Here is a 17,217-nt window from a genome sequence, read left to right on the forward strand (position 1 = left end):
TAATACGGCTTAAGTACCGAGGTTAGGAAACACAGAAAACAGCAAGCATTCTGACTCAGAAGAGATTTGCTCAGGAGTAGTCTTAAATTTCTTTTGGGACTCAACACATAAGGCAAATGCACAACGCAACTCAGCAGTCCTTGAAAACTGTTCTGCATAACCCTCAACCACTCCTGCCTACTAGCAGAGACTAGGAGTGTGCAAAGTCCTGAATGAGGAAATACAGAATGCGCTCAATTCTCAAAGCAATATAAAATCACCAATATATTTCCTAACAGCACTGTGATGGTCAGATCTCTTTACGGAGAAGACACTTAAGCAAAGTAGGAGCTGAGGCGGTGGGACCCACGGCTGGGTGTGTGTCCAGCCGGGGGAGCTCTGCCAGCACCGTGGGAGCAGCCCAAGCGCGGTGGTAGCTCCAGAAGCCTCTATCGGTATCTGCACCTTCACTCTCCCCATTACTGGAGGTAGCGGGGAGATCAGATCAAGCTGAACACGCTGCTTTTGTTAACAAGGCATCTAATCTTAAGGTAAAAGGGAAGACCCATGCACCTTCTCACCCCATCAGCATAAATTAGAAAGTGATGGGCGAGTCAGAGCGCAGACATCTGCTGCGTTAAGATGGATGCGTTCACACAGTCTGTGGAAAAACTGTCACCAGGTTTCCACTGAATTCAGTGTATCACTCGCTCCAGACTGGCCAGGCCATCACCAGCCAGCTCAGGCTTCCTCTTCTGCCCGGTGCTGGGGGCAGACCAAGTGTGCTGAAGCTAAAAAAGAGCTAAGAATAGCAAATTTTGGGGCAATAATCAGTAGTCTCTCTCTGTGCCATATGCTAAGTTGGTTGTCTTCCCCCTCTTACAGAGCTCTGACTGCCGGTGTCCAGCATCCCCGTCTTCAGAGCCTGTCAGCAGGAACAGACGCTAAACTAGCTGTGAAGAGCCACTACTTGGGTTGCAAAGACAGAACGAAGGGAACCCTGGCAGGAAGCACGACTCTGAAGTCACATCCACGACCCCACAGGAAAGGGAGGCTCAAATGGAAACAACTTTTTTCTCTCTTCCACTGTGGCGACCTGGGCAATCCCCTGAGTCTACCTGTAAGACCTCAAGACATACCAAAGTACTGCAGTAATGAATCCTGCAATGGTGCAGCACAGTGAAGCCTGTCATTCCAACGTGAAAAGATTGCTTCCCTCAAGTACAAAGAACTTCTCTCCACAAATTATGGATGCTGTATATGCACACATACCTAAGAACAAATTTCACCCTGAAGAATCCAACCTGCATCTATCTACTCCATGTGTTATTACCATTTTTTTCATAACCAGACCTTCTGCAGATCAAAAAACTTAGCTGCGTGAAAGGCTAATTGTACATTTGCCTTGGGAACACACCTAAAAGCATCTTATAAAGCCACAGTATATCTGAGAACAGCTAAGCAAATGGAACCTATGCCCTTACAACTTTATACCTAAATTCAGCGTAAGCACTTACCATCTCCCATTTCATCTGAGAAAGGCAGGCTGAAGACTGCCTCATCGATCATTCGGTTGGGGAGGTTTGTATAGAATCGGCCAACTGTAGTTTCCAGGTTACTCAGCTGGTTTAGGACCATCATGCTTCCCTTGATCACAGGTAGGGCTGTTCGGTCCGGCACCCCGTACTTCACCGAGTTCTGCTCTGCCAGGTCTCGCAGAAAGGCCAGTTCCTTCAAACCTGTCACTCCCTCTGAAACAGAGATACAAGACACAGAAGGAAGGAGATAAAAGCAGCTTAATTTCCATCAAGACTTCTGTATCTTACTCCAAAGTACTGTAAGTAAACGCAAAACGATATATACTGTGGGACTGAATATACTATAAGGCTTATTTAAATGGTAAGGTACAGTGCTGAAAGACTAGTGTGGTCTTAAGAGAAGTAATTAGCTAGCTCAATATTTAGTAAGACTGCCTCTCACATACCGTTGCATGATGTAAAAATTTAACACGCTGTCCACATCGCCACTTTAAACAAAGATCTTTTAACAAAGACTTATGTGACCCATAAATCCATAGGATAGCTCTTTGTTCGCCACCCGTGGCTAGTCCACATAAAGGACCAGGAGCGTATTACACACCCGTGGAGATAACAGGCTTTGTTCTTTAGCTTAAACGTTAAAGTTTCATGTTTTACACAAGTTCCAGGCTCAATTTCTGCAGACAAATCAAATACTTTTGTACATCTTACATCTCAAATGAGTATTTAAATTTACAGTCAAATAATACTTCAGCTTTAGCATTAGTTTCCTTGGCTAGAGTCCACGTGCAACTTTTTAGTGTACAACATATACCCTTCTTACTGAAAATGCTTTATTGGAAAAAGCACAGGATGCCAAACTACCGTGTGCATGATGTTCACACTTAACTTCATTCTTAAGATGGGTCCTAAGTTACTGGAGGATTTCAGATTACATTTGATATTACATTCATGCTCCTTGGCTAATGACCAAAACGGAAGTCACATACATTCTCGTTCTGCTGCACTAGGAAACACGGGCAGTGCCAGGAACATTTACAGTTGCAATAGTTATCAAATTTAATTCAGTCTGGTTGCCACTAGACCAATCAGGCAACAATACTTTATATCCTGAGTAGCTGCACTGTGATATATAAGCATACGGTGGCACACAGTTTTATATAGCCAAGTACCAATATCTGGATACAGCCTTGGATTACATGGGCCAGCATCTCTTAATAAACTGCTCCAAATAAGGTATGGAATCACAATTGAATGAGCTTAACAAACTAGCTGTACAATGAAAGGGAATTTTCATCAACTGGAAATACAGAAACATTTCTCACCATTCATAAGCGCGTAAGTAAGAATCATTACTGAGTTATTGAGGAAACTATTTTCTTCATTGATGACACGTAGAGTAGCTTTTTTATCATCTTCTGAGGAATCTTTTGAGGTAATCCCAGCCGAGAGATAAATTATGACCATATCAGTATCTAAAAAGAATTACATACATACAGCAGAAAGTGCATTAGATTTTTAACTCGGGAAAGTCAGGCACCAAGAGCCTTTCCATCTGCTTACAACCATGTATTGCCAACAGCTTCATTTGTGAGATTGACAGGAATCTACAGTGGATAAACATGCTGCAGCCTTATGAACTGTGTCACTTGCTACTAAACTTCCACCCATAGCATTTAACAGACACCTGTTAAATTGGTCGAGTGGAGTCGGCACCTACCAGCCACCCAGAAGCACTGTGGTTTGCTTCTCCTGAGCAGACCTCACAGGCACCTTGTGGCCTGGCTGCAAGCGGGCAGGAGCAGGCAAGACCTGCACGCAGTGTGCTGCAGAAGCGACTCTGACTCCACGCAGAGGGCCTTAACAAAAGCAAAAAACCTGCAGGTTTCCTCCCCTGACCCACTGTTCCTTCTCTCATCCTGCAATTCTACAGAGCGGAGCTGTGCTGCATCCTAGGGGAGCATCTGATTGATATTTCCTACACGAAAAGCACACGGTGCTTTCCCAGCCATTGCTGCTGCAAGAGCTGCGCGGGGGCTCGGAATCGCTGTTGCTGCCGATCACAGAGCCCTCCTCATCCTCCCTTCCTGCAAGGCTTGGCCGTGCAGCCAGTCCCTGCTGTAGCACGGTGGCAGACAGCCCAACGGTCGTACATGAGAAACACGAAACCCCTGTACAAGGCCTTTTCACCCACTCCCCTCCCTCGTGCCTGCACCAGCACCGCGGCCACCTCGCCCGTGGCTTGCAGCGCCACAGCGGGAGGCTGCCGCAGGACGGAAGGCACCTGGTGCTTTCCTGTGGTGTACGTTAGAGCCTAACGCCCAAGCAAGGCGATGCAGCACACCGCCATTCACCATCGGCTCGTTCGCGTGAAGTTGAACACGTTTTTCAAGCTGAGTATGTTTTTGGCAAGAGGCCTGCCTCACAGCCTTTGAACACGGACATTCTAATCCTTGCTTATACGCTAATCTGTTTCATCATAACAGATCTCAGTATTAAAAGTGTTTTATGCATGTAATTAAGACACTTGTAGGGATCATACATCACCATGTAAGCTGAAGAACATTAGGTTAGTTGGTTATATACTAACTTTGTCTCATCTGGCTGAGGTTTTTTTGTGGTTTTGTTGGGTGTTTTGAGTGTTTTTTAATAGGTATGAATGCTTTGACTTGCACATTTTGTCACCACGACTTGAAAAGAATTTCTGCTGGAATTGGCTTTTGATACAAACAACTAAGAGGAGCTGTTACTTTTGCAGAAATTTCTGCTTCTTTTTTTTTTTTTTTTTTTTTTTTTAAGAAGCTAAAACCAGGGGAGAAAAAAGCAAAGCCAGGCATTAATGCAGCTTTGGCTGTAGTTTAAGGAAAATTGTTAACGTCTTTCCTAGGCTACAGCATAGCTATTAGATACTGCAGCCTGGCATGCTGCTGCGGTCCAAAAGCTTTGCCAGCAGGAGTAACGTAAGACAGTCTGAAGCCTGCATTAGGGACCAGTGCTAAACAGGGCATCTCACCGTTCATAGCTGGGGCCTTTTCCAGCTACCAGGGTACCATTACTGCATTTATCTATCTATAGCGTGTGCATGTATATAATGTATATAGCCACACAGCAAATTTTTTTGGTTTTTGTGTGTGTGTGTATGTATATATATATATATATATACATACATACGCACAGAGACAAGCACACCCTACCTATTTATCTTGAGCTTTCAGGGAATGTTGGTACTCAGTGGCAGAGCATTTTCTTTACACTCTGCGATGGGGGTCTGCTGAGCAGGACTGCAATAAGAACCGGCATAAGGCAGGAAATTCAGACGTGTTCAAGGGCACAATTCTTCCATCTCATACCAGTAGTTCCCTTCTAACTTTTCCAGTGTGAATTTGGGAGCAAGGCTGTATCTCAAGAGCCTTGCTGTATCTCAGTAACTTCCCCGACACACCCACACATTGTTCTCTGGGAACAGGATGTTAGAAGATTAACAGTGAAATGAATGACATTTTTTTTCTAGGTTTATTTTCCTTTTTAAAAAAGATGAAAAGATTATTTACAAGAAAATGAGACAGGTTTTATAAACATCCTCTTCTCAAAGCTCCTGTATCTCACCCTACGAATTCCAAAATTTGCTATATACACCTTAGGTTTTCAAAATCTTTCAAACTTAGAAAAACCTAACTCCAAAGCATTTGCCTTTTCTTTTAGTTTTCTGTGCCTGTGCCCCACAATAATTGCTCGGTATAGAACTTAGTCAAAGTATGTGTTTTCACATTCACGAAGAACATGCCAAAACCTTCTAATCCTTATATACAAACAGTGCCAAACACACAAGGTATGTAGGAGGATGCTGCAAGACTCTACAGCTGATGTTCTTGGAATAACACTTACAACTAATGCACCTTATCCCAGCTAGCTTCAGCAGCACTGGATTTTAATTTTTTATTTTTTTTTTTATTTTCTAGAAAGTTGCACCCCTTTCATCATTTTGCCAGATGATGGTAAAAACCTGCCCTTGACAACCATGCCTTTCAGCCAAGCAGTGTACAGTCAGAGAATTATTTCACTGTCACCTATGGCCTAAAGTTCAGAAGTTGGCTGAACCTTTAATAGCAAAAGCACCATTTTATAAATGAAAGGCAAGTCACATGAAGTATGAGCCCATTTCCTCAGCCTTTCCAAAGCACTTTCATTCCTGGACTTTTCCTTTTCACCACCTTCTGTTCTGGACAGCATCTGAGCTGGTGTCCTTCAGGACACTGAAGAATTTGCACTCATTGGAGCAGGCACAGGACCAAACTATGGGATCTGCGTTACACAAACTGACTAAACCAACAGAGACCAGCCTGCTTTCTCTACCCTGCCGCTGCACTGGCAATGTTACTCAATTCCAATGAGCACTCAGAGCACAAGTTCAAGAATTTGCCTTCCACAGCTTCCTGGCAAGCAAACATGGATGTGAAACTGAGTTGCCTCTTTTCCACATCTTTCACCACATCCTTATTACAGAAAAAACACAACGCCCCCCCCCCCCCTCCCCCAGTCTTGGGAATGGGCAGGAGAAAGCCCACAGTGCATACACCAAAATTCAGGAGGATATTCTTGGATGAAGGAAAATTTAGCCAGGCCAACCTCACATTCCATAAAATACCACCCATAATTGGCATTCTCAAAAAAAACTTTTCCCTGAGAAGCAAGGGCCACTTCCGTAGGATTCCAGCTATGCACATTACCCATACACAGAGGTTTTGGCAATATTTAAATGAACCTGCAGCAACAGCAATTTTCATTGAAAGGACCCACACACACATTTGGGAAATAATGCAGCTATCAGACAATTCAATCCTGCAATTTCATATTATAGTTCAAAAGAAAGGGAAGTCAGCAAGTGAAATAAATAAAAAGGGAGCAGCCACATTCAACAGTCACTCACGCAGCTTACAGATCAAGTAAATGCTACTTACAAACACATGTGCTCCCCCCACCCCCCCCTTTTTTTTTTTTTTTAAATATTCGAGACTACACACTCCTTTGACCTCTGTCAAAGTGAGAATCTCAAATAAGAAAACATTTGCAAGCCCTAGAAATAATCAGGATTGCCCAACAAGAGACTTACTTCCTTGGAGTTTTGTGCCATTGTTGGTATTTCGTATCAGCTGGAAAGCCTTTTGAAATCCCACTGCATGCTGCGTAGAGCTGTCAGATGACTTTATACTGCTAACGAAGGTGGACATCTTCCTTTTTGTCTCACTAGTGGCAGGAGACAGAAATGTCTTATAGCACTGATCCAGCGAGCAGGTTCTTACTGTGTCTGCCGCGGTTAACACAGAGATCTTGAAAGAGAAGAAACTATATTGGATTACCTTACCATTTATAATTCTTTACGCACCAATATAGAAAACACAATGATAAGCTAACTGAAGAGATTCCGTGGATTTAAATTCAATTGTTAAAAAATAAATGCTGGAGGCATAAATCCATCAAATTTGAAAAGGATTAGACTTATGGTGAATTCATGTCAGTTTTTGTTTCTCAGATGAAGTCAGCTTCACTCTGCTCACACACAATAGGCTTCTGCCCAGAACCGTGTATTAACTAAGTGAACTAGAGATAACTGAGAACAGAATCGGCAAAGAGCATTTTCAGGAAAGCCTTCAGTGGCTAGAGAAAAGTGGAGTGCATACAGAAAACAAAACCAAAAAACACTTCTAAGAACTTTTTACAGGCAAAGCATTATATTGTTTTAACATTTCAGTCAAAGCATGCCAAAGCTACCGTCACTTTTTATCCTGTAAATAAGGTATATAGTGGTAACACTTGCATTAATATACACATAACATACCAGTTTTATTAAATGAGCGGCATACGTTATTAGAAATTACGACTGATGCAAGACAGTCACAGAATGAAGCACTACCTGTCTAACAGGTTTCATAACCACTGAGCTACTGACCAAGTCATACATCTTAAGTGTATTTTCTTTATTACAGGTCTATATTAAGACAAACACTTCCGACAGTTAAATTTAAGTACTATTAAGTCTGCTAAACTATAAGCATTATCTTACAATCTTAAAACTTTCTAAAAGCACAGAAGTTAGAAGTGTTTTTCCTGTACTATTAATGGAAGATTTAAGGCAAAGATTGTTGTTCTTCAACTTGATTTGACGGAAACTCCCCTCCAACTTAAAAAAACAAAACAAACAAAACCACGAACCCAGGCAGAAAGAATGATCAAGTTCCCACTAGCAGAGAATTACTGCAAGGAAAGACCAAACTGGGGGACTGCTTGCAGTCCTACAGAAGCACCTTACGGGCCCCTGGTTGTAATCCATACCTCAAAAAAAATACAGGTTAAGTACCTTTCTCATTGCCAAGTAAAGTATCTGTGGCAGAGCATGGTCAAGGTTTATTGGCTCTTGGCTTTATCCTTTCCTTGCTAGTATCATGGTTGTCCAGGAATCTTCCGAACACTAACTACATTTCAGCTCACCCAGTGTAGCAGCAGAATAGATAATTTCCATTTTCACAAACAAAAAAGACAGCCTCAGAGATAAAATGAGTTGCTCAAAGCAATCTACTACTTCAGAAGTTGGCAGGCTCAGAGCATGGTTCTCCTAATTGCACACTGTATCACACTGCTGACCGTCACCTGAAGTGTCTCTGCCAAGATGAAGGAGCCTTTAAAAATTACTCAGAAACAAGATTTTGCCTTAGATCAGTAGCTTACACTTATCTTTTTTTTTTCCAGCCTGCAGATCCCCAAATGTTTCCCCTGCAGTAATACAGACTTCCAAAAGTGAGTTCAAGTCTTCAACACCCATTAGAGGTAGAACACAGATCCCCGTGAGTTCATGGACCACAAGTTAAAAACACCGCTTTGGATGAAAACCGAAAACACAGAGCATGGTTGAAACCAACGAAAACATGCTCATTGCTTGGAGAAAGCTTACCTTATCGTGTTCATCTATAGAGCTCAGAATAACCTGAGCAGCATCTTTGGCAATCTGGAGCTGTGTCTCTGTGACCGAAGCCCCATGGTCCACAATGACAACAATATGCTTGGACTGAGGTCGAACAGTAGAAACATAGACGGGCCTGAAGAAGAACAAAACCCAAACCACCGTCATGAGTCACCTTGTAGTTTCCACTAAAATGATTACAAGTAAAAATGGTTAAGAATTAAAAAAAAAAAACCACAAAAAAACCACCAACAACAAAACACCCCACAAAGAAACAATGAAATGTAACAGGAATTCCTGCCTTTATGGAAACTTCTACTAAGACAGACCAGCCGAGAACCTGAACATACAGAAGAGGCCCTAGTTTTCACTCTCTTTCTGATTTTTTAATCCAAATCAGGTGTCGGATCCTTCTCCCTCTGTCACAGCAACTGCTTTCAGCTAGGAATAAAACAATTTTGCTGATGCAGCAGCAGTGCTTGGGATTACTGTTTGCAGCAGCTCGCATGAAGTTTTGGAAGCACTGACAAGCAAGAAATGCCTCACGATAAATGCTGGGTGCTGGGAACCTCACTCACATGTGAAAGTAAGAGCAATAGTGGGTATATGCTGGTTACATGACAAGTAAAAACCTGTGCAACTGTGCAGAGCTGCATTAGCATAAGGTGTTTGGTTTACTGCAGTAAGGGAAGGCTTCTGCCCAAGAAAGGGTTTTCTCTTGGTGCCCTGGAATGCATCTCACGTGGGTCATGCTCCACAACCCCTTGGGCCTGCGCAGTTTCAAACACCATGGCCAAAGGGAGTGAACTCTGGTGGAGGCTCCTGGTGCTGCCATGTGGCTGTGCTAACATCAGAAAACATATTTTCAGTGAAGCGACGCTCAGATGCAGTTCAGTACCGTGAGAGATGCATGAAAGATTTCAAGGTTTCAACCTGGAACAGATTAGGAAGATCTTCAGCAAGGAGGAAGGATTTAAAAAAAAGAAAAAAAAAGAAAAAAGGAAAAAAAAAAAGAAAAAAAAAGAAAAAAAGAGACAGGATTCTGCTCCCTCTTCAGTCCAGACCCAAAACTAGTCAAGAGTCAAGTGTGAATTTTGGGACCTAAATTTTGTTATATGAAAGACAGCCACAGGAATCTTATGAGTAAAGGAAGTACAGAAGACTTTAGACAAGGCACTGCAATAAACAACTGGCACAAATCAGTTCTTAATTGTAAAACAGCCCGCAGCTCTGTACTGGTATTAATACCTAGAACTTAAATAGGGTCTTTGATCTTCAAAGCACTTAAGTATTAACTAATTAATCCATCCAAACTACCCTCTGAAGTAAATACTAGCAGAAAGAGATCCCTTATTTAGCCGTGGAGAAACTGTGACCCAGACTAAGTGATTTGGATGAAAACACCAATGGTTTTCATATCAAAATTCTGATCAAGACTGGAGTACCCCTGGCTCTCACGTCTTCAGGCCACACCTTTCCAAGACCACAGAAAACTTAAGCAAGCCCAGACACTTCATGCTTTGATGACACATGGAAGATAACATCTGAAAACATTCGACTGCTCAACACTGACAGGTAACCAGAACACCTTTTAGTCTCTGTGCACTCAGCTACGTGGAAATGTACCTGGATGCGCTGATACTTCCTCCGCACAGATTGATTAACTGGTGCAGTTAGCTAACGTGTGACCAGGGATACTGAGCCACTGCACTTTGTTAGAAGGTTCCACCCTTGAGTCTCTATTAGTCCCACGGTAATGACAGCAAAAGCCAGGGAAAAATCCTGCCCTGCAACTGCTTTGTTTCACACCCACAGAACAGAAACATAACCCTGTGCAAGAACCCCCTGTCACCATTTCATCCTTTTTTTCTACATTTTTTTTTAGTAGAAAAAGAATGTTTCCACTATTGCTGCTTCTCTACTATCCACAATGTGCTACTTGAACCTTGGGTGGAGACTGGAGAAATGCTTCTACGTATGTCCCTTCCAGTCCCTCACCCTCCCACCCTCCCCTCGCCAAAGTGATGCACCTGCCAGATCAGTAGAATATGTGTTCACTACTTCATTAACAGGGGCCAAGTGCGAGCCAAATAAAAGTAAAATTTTGCCTAAAGGCTGACCTACAATTTACAAATAAGCTGCTATTTACAGCTTATTTGATTTGGGAGAGGTAAGGAACCTGTATGTAATTCTGTTTTACTTCAAAGTTTCTTAAAAGCGAAACCCGGAGCTTTAAAAACAAACCTAAGAAAACTCGAGGGACTCCATTAAAAGTTACTCACGAATGCCGTCATCTTGGCAAAGCGTAGCACTGAAATGAAATCAGCGCTTGAGGAATCCAACTTTAGTGCTTTGCCCAGTAAATTGTAAGACGACAGATCATACCTGCTGCGGTGTTCGTAGCTGCCTTTGCATCGGAACTTGTGGGCTGGGAAAACAGTGAAAATGCCTTCTTCTGAGCTGAAATACTGCCATTTAATCCCTGGGTTAGACTTCAGATTATCAGCAAGAACTGAAGGTTGGAGAGGAAAAAGAGAAAAATTAAGCAGAGTTACAAAAAAAGGTCAAACTTGGAAGTACATTTATTCAAGGCACCTCTTGTATGTGCTTAGAGAAGAATAACCCGGCTCCCAACCCGAAATACAAGTGGCTCTGTTTGAGAACGGACAGAGCTTCACATCTGATCTGCAAACACTTAAAGTCTTTTGAAAACTTAGCACTAGATTTGACAGATTTTGTTTAATATGCGATGACAGCTCCTGAATCTCTGAAGTATAACTGGGTCCCAAGAAGTCAAGGCAGGAGCAAGGAAGGAAGAGATTAAGGCAATTATATCTAATATGTATACACACATACAATTACATGTAATGATAAATACATTGTCCACATAGTTTTCATAAAGAAAAACCCCCTAACGTTAAAAAAAAAAAATCACGTGTCCTTTATACTGAAATAACTCCAAAATATTAAATAGGTTTGCTGCTTACAGCTCTGTATCCAAAGCTGTTAACGTAACTTATTCTGACATCTGTTTAAAAACGTCTACAGGAACATTTAGCAAAAACAGTTTTACATGCAAAAAATGTGGGTCAAGGAAAAACTCACCGTACAGAAACAGCTGAAAAGGTTAAGAAAAAAAAAAGGGTGGGTGGGTGGGTGGGTGGGTGGGGGTGGGAAGTCTTTTTTCCTCTTTGTTCCCCATGCTCTCCTGTTTGTGTAAGGGTAGATAGGAACAGTTCCCACTCTTGGGACTCAAGAATTTCTCCAAGTTTCTCATTATCCCTGTGCCATAATTAACAAGGCTGTGGCCTCTCAAGTACTGCTTGTTGGGAGAGAGAGCCACTTCTCCGCATCTTCCCCCAAAGGGTTATGCAGTGGCTGCGCTCTCCAAGTGCCAGCTGGTGGGTGGGGGCTCCATGCTGGTTCCACCCATCCTCACCATGAGCATCACCACCAAGATCATAAAATTCAGGAAGAATGACAGTAACAGTTGTTCGCAGCTATATCACAACTTTCCTCCAAGTCTCTCAGACTCCTCTGTGGCGGGTGATTATTAGTTACTCCTTGCATAGACAAAAAGTGAAGAACAAAGAAGGTAAATGACATGTTCCCAAGTCATGTAGTCAAGCAGGGACCGAGCTCAGAATATCACCGTAGGGTAGAGATCTCAAACCCTCCTGTAGTTTATAGGCCACGTTCATTCTCCTTAAAACGTGCTTGCTTTCTTATTAAAATAATCTCTAAGCAAGCACTGTTGAACACTAACAAGAAAAGCAATTCAAAAGGTGCAGCTTAGCGATACTAACAAAACCGACTACACCGGTAAACCCACAGAACACCACCAAACCCAACAATCAAATAAAGCAGCTACCCCAGGGCCAACGAGTAACTTGTGAAGGTATTTAATATACCAAGCTAAGCCAACGGCGTGCAGCGATACTGCGGAAATCCCGAGTACTCAGAGCACAGGTGGGGACATCCGTGTCTGAACGAGCGGAGGCAGAGGCAGCGCTGGGATTTCTGCCCCAGGGGCGACGGCAGTGCCCTAGGTGCCACCCGGAGCACACACCTCGGCCTCGCTCTGCAAGCCTCAGCCATGGAGGGGTTGCTGCTCACCCCACGCGACCCCCAGCTCTGCCGCACCGATGGCATTAGGCAGCTGCAGGCTGGCACAGTCCTCTAAAGCAAGAGGAAAAACCCTCCCAGGAGAGAGGGAACAGAAAGTCATTAGCATGGGAGCCACAAACCGTCTCACCACCGTGGCAGTTACAGGATTATATTCCACTTGGGGCAAATCATCGTCTGTGCTTGTGGCAAACTGAAAATAAAACCTCCATGTTTGAATTCTTTCGTTTTTACCTAACAGTTAAAACGGATCGTACCAGCTCAAAATGCATTACAAAAAAAACCCAAAACTAAAACCCACAAACAAACCACAAAGAAAAAAAAAGCACTTCCTCGCTATTTCTCCTTTCATGTTCTTTGATTACAAAACTAGCCAGAACTGGCACAGGGCAGCTCTGATTTACAGGGCTGCACCTTTTGCTGAGCACTCACTTTTGGCATTTCCTTCAGGACTGACACTGGAAATAGGCCAGGCGGTTTCATCTCCTGGATCTCACTCATTATCAAATACCCCAATATTTGGCTTGGAAATCACTGCAGGGCACATTTCAAACCCTCCCAGACATTCTACAACAAAATACCCACATAGTATAGTTTAAGTTCAACATCCTCAACAGTCTGGCACTTACTCAAGTTTCCCAGACTGGCTGCAGCCGCGATGTTCTCTCCACATCCAGCTCAGCATAATTACTCTATAAAACCCACTATCTTGGTGGGTTTCCCCCTCGACTCTTGCCACAGTTTTTTGTATTTCCACAGTCCCAGTGGAAGTCCCGGTTGCACCCTGCTGGACTCTGTACAAAGATGCAGCTTTGCACAATTGTGGTTTTGAAGAATTTGGTGCCTCAATAGACCGAGGAAGAAACAAGAACAAGATGTGAAATGGCTGATGAGGGTTTTCCCAGTGCGCTAACGACTGAGTCTGGAACCAGAACTATCCTCTGCTCACAACTCTCACTTCCTCATCCTTCTCCAAAAAACCACCAGTTCAACTCCTAACAAAGATGCCAAAGCTCGTTTCTCTTTCTCCGCTGCGCACAGGTAAAATCAGCCTGGTGATGCTCTGGGGAGCAGGAATCTTTTCTCTCATGAATTTTCACACTTGCAAAGAAAGCACCCAGGCCCGTGCAACAAAATGTCAAACAAACTACCCAACAGTGTTTGTTTCAAGCTGCCTCTAAACTTCTCCCAAGTTCTTGTTTTGGTTTTACACCTGATAGGGTAATACCAGTTTAGCAGCATCGTTTCTGATCGGTACAAAGAGCAGGTTTCTTCGGTCACAGACAACCGTTTCTGTGTAGCAGGGACAGAAAGCAATTTGCAATTTTAATATCGCCAGATTTAGGTACCATGGAAAACTTCAGGCAAAAATCAGTATTAATTAAAAACAAAATAAACCCAAACCGAATTTCTAGCTTTTATAGCTAGGACTACCAGAAATCCCTCTCCTTATCCCCCTCCAAAGCACCCACCCTCTTCTCCTCTCGGAAATCTAGCGTGGAAAGCCCCAGGTTAGTTTCTGAACTCCTGGAGGGCTGGGCAGTCTGTCCCTTCGGAGAACGTGCAGCACCGGTGCTCACGGCCCACACACGCTCTCCCGCGGGGGAACACACTGCATGGCCACAGCTGTGGGAATCCAGGGAAGTATCTGATAACCCTTTATTAAGCTGCAAAGAGGAACCTGGCGGGGGAAAAAAAAAAAAAAAAAAGTCCCTTGAAAGTATCGAAAACTTGGAAGAAAAAAGAAAATCCTGTTTACACACTTTTTTTTTTTTAAGCAACACTGTCTTTCAGCAGTGTATGCAGATCAACGTTATCCATTCTCCTGCAATACAAAAAACTTAGAAAAAGGTAATACAGTGAGACTTTGACGTGAATAAGGTCACCAAAGGCCAAGCACACCATGACCCTGCAGCAGAGCACTTGCCACATGCAGGTTATTGCTGGTTTCCCTGATGTCCAGGTCCATGTGCCAGAGGAGAAGCTCACAGCTACATCGCGCAGCAGGCGTAATGTAGCAAGTTAGCCAAAAAATGGAAGAGTGAGTTGCTGTCTACTTAGGTGCAGGCACAGAGTACCTACAGAAGCGTCTGCCACGTGTACTGAGTGCTTCTTTTGGATGCCACAGTTTTCAGCGAGACCACAACGGCTGAACTGCTGTCTGACTGCACTGCTTTGCAGGCCGGGAGGGACATGAGACTCTCAAACATTTAAATCCTTTTCTTGTCTGGCCACCAGGATGTCATAGTTCTGGGGGTGAAGCATGGCAATCGTTTTGCATAAAGAGGCTGAATTTCTGGGATTTAAGTTATTGTTACGGGTTACGGAACTGGAAAAATGTATTTTCAAATCAGACATGTGAGCACTCAGTTAAAGCCTGGATGAAATAATTTGCCCTGTTTAATTTCACCAACAGCAAAGGAGTTGATAATTAAAAGGCGGGGTTTTTTTAGTCATTACTTTCTATCTATTTACCCACAAGAGTATCTGGATTTAAAAGTTCATTTTCCCCACAAAATAATTGGTTTTGAACCTCAAACCCCTTACAGCCTTAGTGCCTCTCTCTGCTATCCCTCCTTTTCACAGAGTTCTGCTCACGTTTTCCTTCAGCTAGTATGTTAGTTCAATAATGCCACCCCCCACCCCCTCCACCACCAATTGTATCGTAACTCTTTGTTTGGGGTTTTTTTGGTCTCTTTTTTCCTACAACCACAGAAGTCAATCTCCCAGCAGATAAGCTACAGCTGAAAAATACATACTTTTCCTCTTTTAAGTGCACTCTTATTTTCCATGCACTAAAGCTGTAAGAATGCCCCATAGATATTTCCTCATTTATTGCTCCCTGCCAGGACACCCAGCAGATGTTCTTTTTCAGCCTAACCTTACTCACCCCAAACTTTGCCTGTACTTTACTCTTACCTCCTCCTTCCAGCAAAGCCTGCCTCTGTACAGGTTACACAATCACAACACCCCAACAAAAAAACATACTGTAAGACGATTTGCATGCCTAGACTATAGCTAAAGACTAAATCTGTCAAAATTACACCCTTGGCAGCACCAGCAGAAGTGTGTGCAGGGCATCTCTACTGGTCCTCACTTTCTAGGCTCCATATGCTTGACCTGTGGTTCCCGTTTTAACTCAAAAAGTCATTTACTTTTTTCATCTTCTGGTCAGGTTCAAGATATTTTTGCAAGTATAAGAAGGCACCCATCTCCTTATTCTAATAGAAATTACGAAGTATTCTGTATTACTGAATAAACATAATAATTTTGCTTTTCTAGAGTGAGCATCACTAAATAAAGACCCAGCCTTGATACCACATTACTTGGAGAAAGCCAAGAGTCCAAGTCTTATAAACACAGTAATCTTAGCGGAATCCCTTAGTTCCAGACACAGGCTGGGGATATAACCGGCCAGCTGGGAGCTGCTGCCCATGAGCCAACTGCCAACTCGCTCCGCAACATCTGTCCCCTCCACTTAGAATGCAGCACTATCTGACCCCAAATCATGCTACAGGCAGAAAAAGTTGGAAAGTATTAACATGAGAGTATTTGAAATGATCATTCTCTTTAATTATAAATATATCACAAGGCAAAAAGGACTTTTAGAAAGAAACCCTATGTGATAGGGTTTATAGAACTTCAAAGGGAATGTGATATGATAACACTTAGTACTGCTAGATACCACTTTACATCTTCAAAGCATAGTCAAATCATTAACTAATTAATCTTCAAAGAACGGCACAAACAGTCAGTGAAAAAAAAAAAGGAACTACTGAACATAATCGCTCATTATAAAAGAGTTTCTTATAGTCCTCTTTATCATTACATTTACTGAGCTGCAGACCTCACGGTTCTGACCCTGCAAAGAAGTAAAGTTCAATTTTCTGTGCAACACACATGCTGCAGTTCTTCTCTGACAAGTACCTCTATTAAAAATAATCATCATGAAGATGCTTTAGTGTTCCCCAGAAACAACAGCAGAAAGCAAATGTGTTTACTTTGCAAGTAAAGACATTCTCTAACTCTTCAGACCTACAAATCTGATCCAGGATTTTCTGAGTCAAAACGTATTCTGGCTGATGCACTTTCACCAGCAATAAAAGGCTCTGCAGCTCAAACCCAATTAAAATTCTGTTGATGGCATAAGCCAGGATGGAGCCCTGCTCACTCCTTGGGAGCTTTTTTGACTCTGAAGGGGAAACAAGTAAAAAAACTTTTTATTCGAAGGAACGAACCCAGCTTTCTTGATTAAAAGGACCTGGAAGGGGGGTATTAACTCTGCTGCTCAAATACCTCCCAACTATTTTAACTCACTCGAACCATCAGTTTAAAGTACAGCAATATAAGGAACATGACCAAGGCACTCCACATTTTAAATGATCACCACCTTGAATAAGGCACAGACAAAATTTATGGAGCAAGTTGATACCACCTCTGCATATGGCTGGAGAAGAGCACTCTGCTAAAGCCACCTGACTTGAAACAGACATTGCGGCACTTTGAAGGATGAGAAGGAGAAAGATTTACTCGTTCCTTGTTTATTTAAAAGAAAAAAAAAAAAAAAAAAAAGAACCAAAGGAATCTGATAACATAATGCACTGGCTCTGGTTAAGTTTT

The 17,217-nt window shown here is 42.7% G+C and overlaps 1 protein-coding gene across 2 annotated transcripts in view; it reads right to left on the reverse strand.

The window, feature by feature from the left end:
- The window catches only part of CACHD1 (cache domain containing 1), a 113,215-nt gene that overhangs the window by 26,099 nt on the left and 69,899 nt on the right, over window positions 1–17,217 (reverse strand). For both annotated transcript variants that reach the window (XM_056355686.1, XM_056355687.1), the window contains exons 5-9: window positions 10,858–10,984; window positions 8,464–8,608; window positions 6,628–6,844; window positions 2,843–2,992; window positions 1,497–1,730 (exon numbers count right to left, since the gene is read on the reverse strand). In XM_056355686.1, coding sequence (XP_056211661.1) covers window positions 1,497–1,730; window positions 2,843–2,992; window positions 6,628–6,844; window positions 8,464–8,608; window positions 10,858–10,984 — 873 coding nt within the window. The remainder of the gene's footprint in view (window positions 1–1,496; window positions 1,731–2,842; window positions 2,993–6,627; window positions 6,845–8,463; window positions 8,609–10,857; window positions 10,985–17,217) is intronic.

Source organism: Falco biarmicus, chromosome 11 (assembly GCF_023638135.1).
Source record: "Falco biarmicus isolate bFalBia1 chromosome 11, bFalBia1.pri, whole genome shotgun sequence".
Taxonomy (NCBI): domain Eukaryota; kingdom Metazoa; phylum Chordata; class Aves; order Falconiformes; family Falconidae; genus Falco; species Falco biarmicus.